At 51.8% G+C, this 7287-nt stretch overlaps 1 protein-coding gene across 2 annotated transcripts in view; it reads left to right on the plus strand.

The window, feature by feature from the left end:
* The window catches only part of Pnkd (PNKD metallo-beta-lactamase domain containing), a 70174-nt gene extending 66183 nt beyond the window's left edge, over positions 1 to 3991 (plus strand). For both annotated transcript variants that reach the window (XM_031367928.1, XM_031367929.1), the window contains 4 exons: positions 54 to 217; positions 838 to 924; positions 1799 to 1914; positions 2076 to 3991. In XM_031367928.1, coding sequence (XP_031223788.1) covers positions 54 to 217; positions 838 to 924; positions 1799 to 1914; positions 2076 to 2249 — 541 coding nt within the window. In that variant the 3' untranslated portion in view covers positions 2250 to 3991. The remainder of the gene's footprint in view (positions 1 to 53; positions 218 to 837; positions 925 to 1798; positions 1915 to 2075) is intronic.
* The last annotated feature ends 3296 nt before the right edge of the window (positions 3992 to 7287 follow it).

Below are 7287 nucleotides of genomic sequence, written 5' to 3' on the forward strand. Positions count from 1 at the left end.
AAATAAATTTAAAAAAAAAAAAAAGCTTGAATGCCTGTTGTTTTGTGCCCCAGCCCCCTGTGTCATCAAGATGTGGTCAGCGTGGGACGACTTCAGATTCGAGCCCTGGCCACCCCTGGCCACACTCAAGGCCATCTGGTCTACCTGCTGGATGGGGAGCCCTACAAGGGTCCCTCCTGCCTCTTCTCAGGGGACCTGCTCTTCCTCTCTGGCTGTGGTGAGTTTCTGCAAAAGAGAGAGGAGCAGGGACAGCAGGGGTGGGGGGGATGGGGAGGGGAGACAAAGGCCACAGTAGCCACTGTTCCATCACTCAGTGGCTCACTAGCAGTCACCTCTGCTCCTGTTACCTGACTGTTCTCAAGATTCTCAGAAGGGAAGGACCTAAGGAGAGGGCCCTTTAGGCAAAGACCCTATGGGTCACTAATTTCCACTGGGTGGGACCTGTTTCCCTAAGACGGTGACTGGGAAGAAGAGGACCATGGGAAGCAGAGGATACTTGAGAAGGAAGTACCAGGGTGGGGAGGAAGGACCACAAGTCCTAGACTGCCGGGCCCCAGAGAGCAGCCAAGGCTAAGGCCGTCTTGGAGAAGGGAGCATGTCTACCCACCAAGTCTAGCCCACAGGAGCACAGCCTGGAGACTTGACAGCCTTGCCCTCCACACAGCACTATGTAGGGGGATGGGGGGAAGGGTTACACCAGCTCTGCCAGAGAGTAATCTCATGGGGCCAAGCTCCCATGAGGAAGGAGTAGGAAAGCTGCCCGTTCTGGTTCTTAACTCCACCTTTGTGTACCTTATACCATACTGTGTCCTCCTTGAACACATGATCCCAACGCAGGACGAACCTTCGAAGGCACAGCAGAGACCATGCTGAGCTCACTGGACACTGTGTTAGACCTGGGGGATGACACCCTGCTGTGGCCTGGTGAGGTGCCCCTCCCCCCTGCCCCCAGCCCCATGCTTTGCCTGGCACCAGAACCCTCCCAGTTCCTCACTTTCCTAGAAACTGGCAAGCTCAGTTCATGGCCCAAAGGTAACACAGCTGATCCATGGGGCAGTGTGGGGGGAGCAGACACTGACTTCCCTCCTGGAATGTTAGACTGGCTGTGTGATGCCCATGCCTCTCATGCCACTGTCCAGCTCCCCAGACAGACCTTGGCCTGCTTGTGGCCCCCGAGGACCCAGAGTCCTGGAGAGATATCTAATTGTTCAGATAACTATGGTCAACGCCCCAAACAGAAAGTAGTTTGCTTATCTGAGAAAACAGTAAATCTGGTCCACATGTACTGATTGGCCTGAATTTGATACAGAATACACACACACACACACACACACACACACACACACACACACACACCCCAAATCTCCCCAGATCCACCTCCCTTCCCCTAACCATCCAACTTCTTTTTCTGTTTTTTTTTTTGAAAAAAATTTTTTTTCTCACATGTTGCTGTCTTCTCCATTTTCTAAATGACAAAGTTGTGGCCTAGGCGGGTGCCAGGTCATAAATGAAGTAAGCTGGGCAGAGTTAAGGAGCTAACCATGGCCTCCCAGCTCCGAAGCTAGTGATTTTCCTCTTGAACCCTAACCACTGCCCAAACTGCCTCTGCCTTCTCCCCCAGCCCCCAGCAGAAATGTCCTTGGTTGGAAATCACCTTTGGTGTTGGGGTTTTCCAAGAGCCTTGCCCCACCCCCGACCCCCACCTCTGCCTGCTGGATAGCTGTGGGCCTGGGCCTTGGAGTAGGAAGGCTATATGACCTCACCATTCATCTCTCTTTCCCCCCATGGTTCTGGCTAGGACATGAATATGCAGAAGAGAACCTGGGCTTTGCGGGCGTTGTGGAGCCCGAGAACTTGGCTCGAGAGAGGAAGATGCAGTGGGTACAGAGGCAACGGATGGAACGCAAGAGCACAGTGAGGCCTGGGGATGGGTGGGGTGAGATGAGGTTGGGGTGGGGTGGGATTAGGGGTGGGGTGGAATGGGATGGGATTGGGTGGGATGGAGTAGGCAGACAGCTCTGTATTGGTGCCTTTCCAGCTTCTATCCACCCATCCCTGTACCTCTTACCTTGCAGTGCCCATCCACCCTGGGAGAGGAGCGCACCTACAACCCATTCCTGAGAACCCATTGCCTGGCACTACAGGAGGCTCTGGGGCCAGGGACAGGCCCCACCAGTGACGATGGCTGCTCCCGGGCCCAGCTCCTGGAGGAGCTGCGCCGGCTGAAGGACATGCATAAGAGCAAGTGAATAACCCTTGCCCACCCCAGTCCAGGTTCTCCCTGCAAGGGGAGGCCGCCCACCGCCCACACCTCGCCATCCTCTTCATCACTATTACCACCACCACCACCATTGGTGCCCTAGGCAGCACTAATCCTCCAGACTGGCCAGGGAGGGCAGAGCCCAGGCAATGGGACCTAGAGGAGGAAGCAGTGGGAGGCTGAGACCCCACACAGTACAGATGGTGTTTAGGACAAGAGGAAGGAAGCACCGGGACCGTCTCCAGACTTTGCTACCTTGGAGGGTCTGCCTCCCTTCCCCCACTCGTGGACCAATAGCCAGATCATGAAAGCTGCTGCTGGCTCCCGCTCCAGAGGCCACATGACCACTAGAGCCCTAGAACTCAGGAGAGCAGAGTCCTGACCCAGCTAGTCTGTCTTCCACCTTCCCCCATGCAGGGTTGTTGGAGAAGCTCACCCGCCAAAATGATCTAAAGTGTGGTTGGTGCCTGGGAAAGTGGTCATCAACAGGGGCAGCCAAACTCTGGGTGACTGAGACTCTAAGCCCCACTCTACCCACCTTGCTAAGACATTGCCAGGGCAGAGCCATTCCTAAGAACACCTAAGGGCTGGAAGCCTGGCTCTGGCCAATCCTTGCCTCAGTGGATGCTCTGAAGGCCAGAGACAAAGGTTCCTGATTGCCAAGGAATCTTCTGCTTCAGGCCAGGGGGTCACAGGATGCTGGGATCCAGAGCGGCACACCATGCACATCTGTTCTGGGTCTGCCATTGGCCTCTGCCCCTGTCCCAGATCGTAAGGGCCTGCCCTCCCAGGGGAGAGTGAACTGGTCTGCCTCAGAGATCTGCTTCTCCTTCCCGCCCTTGTTCTTAGGAATCCCTGCCTGCCTGCTGTCTCACTCAACCTCTCTTGCTTTATCCTCAACCCCTTTTCTCTCTGAGTCATTAAAAGCTGACCTCGAGCTCTTTGCAGTTTGCCAAAAACCTTCATTCCTACGTGATTTCCCACTGGGTCCCAGGGCCTCTTGCTGGCAGTGTGCAGAAAGCAGAGGTGTGGGAACAGGAAGCTCCAGTGAGTGGCAGCTTCCCGGACCTCAGGCCTGGGCATACCCCACTGCTCATCCCCCTCCAGACCTGCTTGTCCTCTGGTCTCAGGTCAAGGGCCCTTTGTGGCCACAGAAGCACGATGGTCATTTAGCAGGCACACCTTGGGTTAGCCAGGAGCCACATCTTTCTATGTCAGAGCCTTCCACTGGGCTATGCAGCGCCCTCTGTTGTTTCTCTGAGATGCCCCTGCCTCAGTTTCTCCTCTCATCTGGCTTCGGCTGCCCTCTCCAGCCCCAGCCTTTGGAACTCACTCTAGCAATACCACCAGACTAGTTAGCCTTCCCGGCCCCCAAGACACTTGCAGTTTCATGCCTTTGTGCCTTTCGCTCATGCGGTTTCTTCAGCTGGAATGCCTTCCCGCTCCTCCTGCCTCCTCTGCCTGGCAAACACCTATTAGCCTCTCCCAGGCCCCTCCCCCAGGAAGGCACCCTTCACCCCTCTCTTCCGGGCTACCTCTGCACCTTGTAAATGCTTTTCTCGTGGCACCTATCACACCGTATTTTACTTGTTTACATGTTTGTCTCCCCTTCTAGACTGTGAATCCTTAAGGGCATGGACTGTACATTATGCATCTCTGTATTTCTGCGCCTAGCACGGTGCCTGGCACACAGTAGGCGCTCAATAAATGTTGAATGAATGATTTAACCAAGGTCTGAGCTCTCGATGGCTTATCTATGCTGCCCCACGGGTAACAACAGCAGAGAATCTGCTCATTGTTTCCTGTCTCCATTCTGGGTCCCATATCTCAGGGTACTTCATGGGTAGAGCTCTGGCACCCTATCAGGAAAGGCTCTGAGTTCAGTCCCCAAGAACACCAGAACAACTTGAAAAAAAAAAAAAAAAAACAATGCCCTCCACTTGTTCCTTCCACAGCCCATGTGCTTTGGGTTCAGAGTTTGCAATGCGGGTACCTCAGTCTTTTCTGCAGCTTGAGACACACAGGACACCGCTAGCCATAGAGCAGCAACGCATTGCGGGCACCTCAATCTTTCCTGCAGCTTGAGACACACAGGACACCGCTAGCCATAGAGCACTCAAGAACACAGCCTTGGCTCCAGCTTGTCTCTTTTGTTTTGTTTTGTTCCATTCTAGTTTTTGTTTTGTTTTGTTTTGTTTTCTGAGACAGGGTTTCTCTATATAGCCCTGACTGTCCCAGAACTTGCTCTGTAGACCAGGCTGGCCTCAAATTCAGAGATCCTCCTGCCTCTGCCTCCCAAGGCATGTACCATACCACCTCTTGAATTTTTCTTTTTCTCTCTCTTCCTTCCTCCCTTCCTTCTTTCTTCCCTTCCTTCCCCTCCCTCCCTCTTCCTTCCTTCTTTCTTCCTTTCTTTCTCTTTTTCCCTTGGCTGTAGCTGGTCTTAATGCCTCTGTAAACACAAGCTGGAGTCTTATTCTGTTCTTGCCTTGAGTCTCATTGGATCTTGTTGTCGATCCTTGGTTTTGGTGAGTGAGACTGGTTTTTAGTTCATGGAAGTGATTGAAGATATTTCTTAAAATAAGAGAGCAAGAAGTAAAGCGAGCCCTAGCCGTAGCAATGTTTCTACAGGTGGCTGTGTGTGGGTGTATAGGTAATGACACGTTGGCACAGTGTAACACAGAGCCAGGCAAGAATGGCTTTCCCATCCTGTCAGAGATCAATCTCCCTCTTGGGCATGGGGGGTGGGCCACATTGAGTCTTCTGGCTCACTGCTGTCCTAGTGGATGAGCCCTAGGCCCTGAACTACACAGGTCACTTTGGGCATGCTCAGTGGTAGGAACTGTCATTGATAGGTGACTTGTCCACAGCCTTGGGGATCCTCCCACAGGACTTTTGAATGACAGGTGAGCACACACATCTGTAGCTAGTGCTTCCCAAACAATCATATCGTGAAGTTTTGCCCACAGGACGGGGTGCTATCATCGTTAGACCCCTGGGGGTCAGTCCCAGTTCTGTCCTCTTTAGCAATATCTTGGGCAAGTAATATCCCTGCCTTGTTTCTATGAGTGGCTATAAGAGGCATTGCATCTCCATGGCTTGGGTAGGCAACCTAAAATTGGGATTTTCTTTTTTCTTTTTTTGGTTTTTTTCTTGACAGGGTTTCTCTGTATAGCCCTGGCTGTCCTGGAACTCATTCTGTAGACCAGGCTGGCCTCAAACTCAGAAATCCACCTGCGTCTGCCTCCCAAGTGCTGGGATTAAAGGCGTGCACCACCACCGGCTGGCTAAAATTGGGATTTTCAAGTCACATCATGATGAGCCCAGATATGGGCAGAGCCAGAAAGTTCAGAGCATCTTCCCTAGGGGCAGATGCAGGAAGATGGCAGATTTGAGGCCAGACTGGACTACACCCCAAGAGCCTGTCTCATAGCAACAGCAGAACCAGTGTTACGGGATATATTTAAAAATTTGACCCACCACGCTCTTGTGCTAGTGCAAGCAACTGCTGGGCCACAGGGCTCCCACCAGGCCATCTCTCCAGCTGGAGTCCCCCTACTTCCTTCCTACCATGCAACGCCCCATGCACCCCACGGTCAGCCATCTCAACACTTAATTACCCAGTAGAATTAAAACTCTTTAAGCTTTTAGTCAACCAATCAGATTTATGTATGAATAATATCACAATTTACAAGATGCCAATACAATAATTTCAGAGTCAATTGATAATGATAAAAGCTTTATCCCAGCTAATTTAACCTTACAATACCATAACTACTTGTGATTGGTAAATGCCACATGGGTTCACGTCCGCAGCCATCTTCCTTCTCCCTCTACCCTGAGAAACTCCCTTGTCTCTGCAACTCTTAGTGGTGCCTCCCTTTCCCTATCCAATCACAGACCTCCTCTGCACTAATGTAATTGGACAGGGGAAATCCTGCGACAAACCAGTGTGGTGCCACATACCAATAATCCTAGACTAGCCAGGCAGTCAGTGGTGGCACATGCCTTTAATCTCAGCACTTGGGAGGCAGAGGCAGGCAGATTTCTGAGTTCAAGGCCAGCCTGATCTACAAAGGAGTTCCAAGACAGCCAGGGCTACACAGAGAAACCCTGTCTTGAAAAACTACAAAAAAATAAATAAAAATAATAATAATCCTAGACTGGGGCAAGAAGGAATGAGTCCAAGGCCAGCCTGGGCTATATGGTGAATTGAAGGCTGACTTGGGCTACATGGAGGTATCTATGGACTACTCCACGCACACTATCTTCAGCTCAGCTTTCTTCTGCGTTAGCTTCTCCCCTGACAGGCTTTCTCTTTGCAGAACAACACAGATGTTTTCTAGAAATTTCATCCTCATAGCTACCAGTTCATCAAGCCTAGCAGAATCTCCCTCAGTTCCAGGACTGGAATTCTGTTGGACCACCTTGGGTCCTATGAACATACCAGGCTGAGCTCTATCAGTCCTAACATTATCACATTGAACCGAAAGGGGGAAAGTCTCGAACAGCAGGTGACCTGACATGAGACAATGCCCAGCAGCCCAATCATAAGCCGCTACCAACCCCACTGGAGGCTGTTGAGGAGCATTGGATGAGAAAGGCATAGGCAGCCACTTGGAAAAGGGCTGCATCAAATTTCTGGTACTATGCTTTTAGGGGGGAAATAGAGGTGAACGCATGGACTGACCTCAGAGATGTTTGAAGAACACAGCCTCAAAAGTAACCAGAATAATGGCTCGTTTGGTTCATTCCTTTTCCTGGATTCCAGAGTTGAATGTGGAAGTCGTGTGTGTGTGTGTGTGTGTGTGTGTGTGTGTGTGTGTGTGTGTGTGTGCATATGTGAGTGTGTGAGTGGAGGGCTGGAACCATCTTGATTTCTAAAGCCCTGCTCATATAGCAAGACCATGGCAGCCGGGCGGTGGTGGCGCACGCCTTTAATCCCAGCACTTGGGAGGCAGAGGCAGGTGGATTTCTGGGTTCGAAGCCAGCCTGGTCTACAGAGCGAGTTCCAGGACAGCCAGGGC

This window comes from Mastomys coucha, unplaced genomic scaffold (assembly GCF_008632895.1).
Source record: "Mastomys coucha isolate ucsf_1 unplaced genomic scaffold, UCSF_Mcou_1 pScaffold14, whole genome shotgun sequence".
Lineage (NCBI taxonomy): Eukaryota > Metazoa > Chordata > Mammalia > Rodentia > Muridae > Mastomys > Mastomys coucha.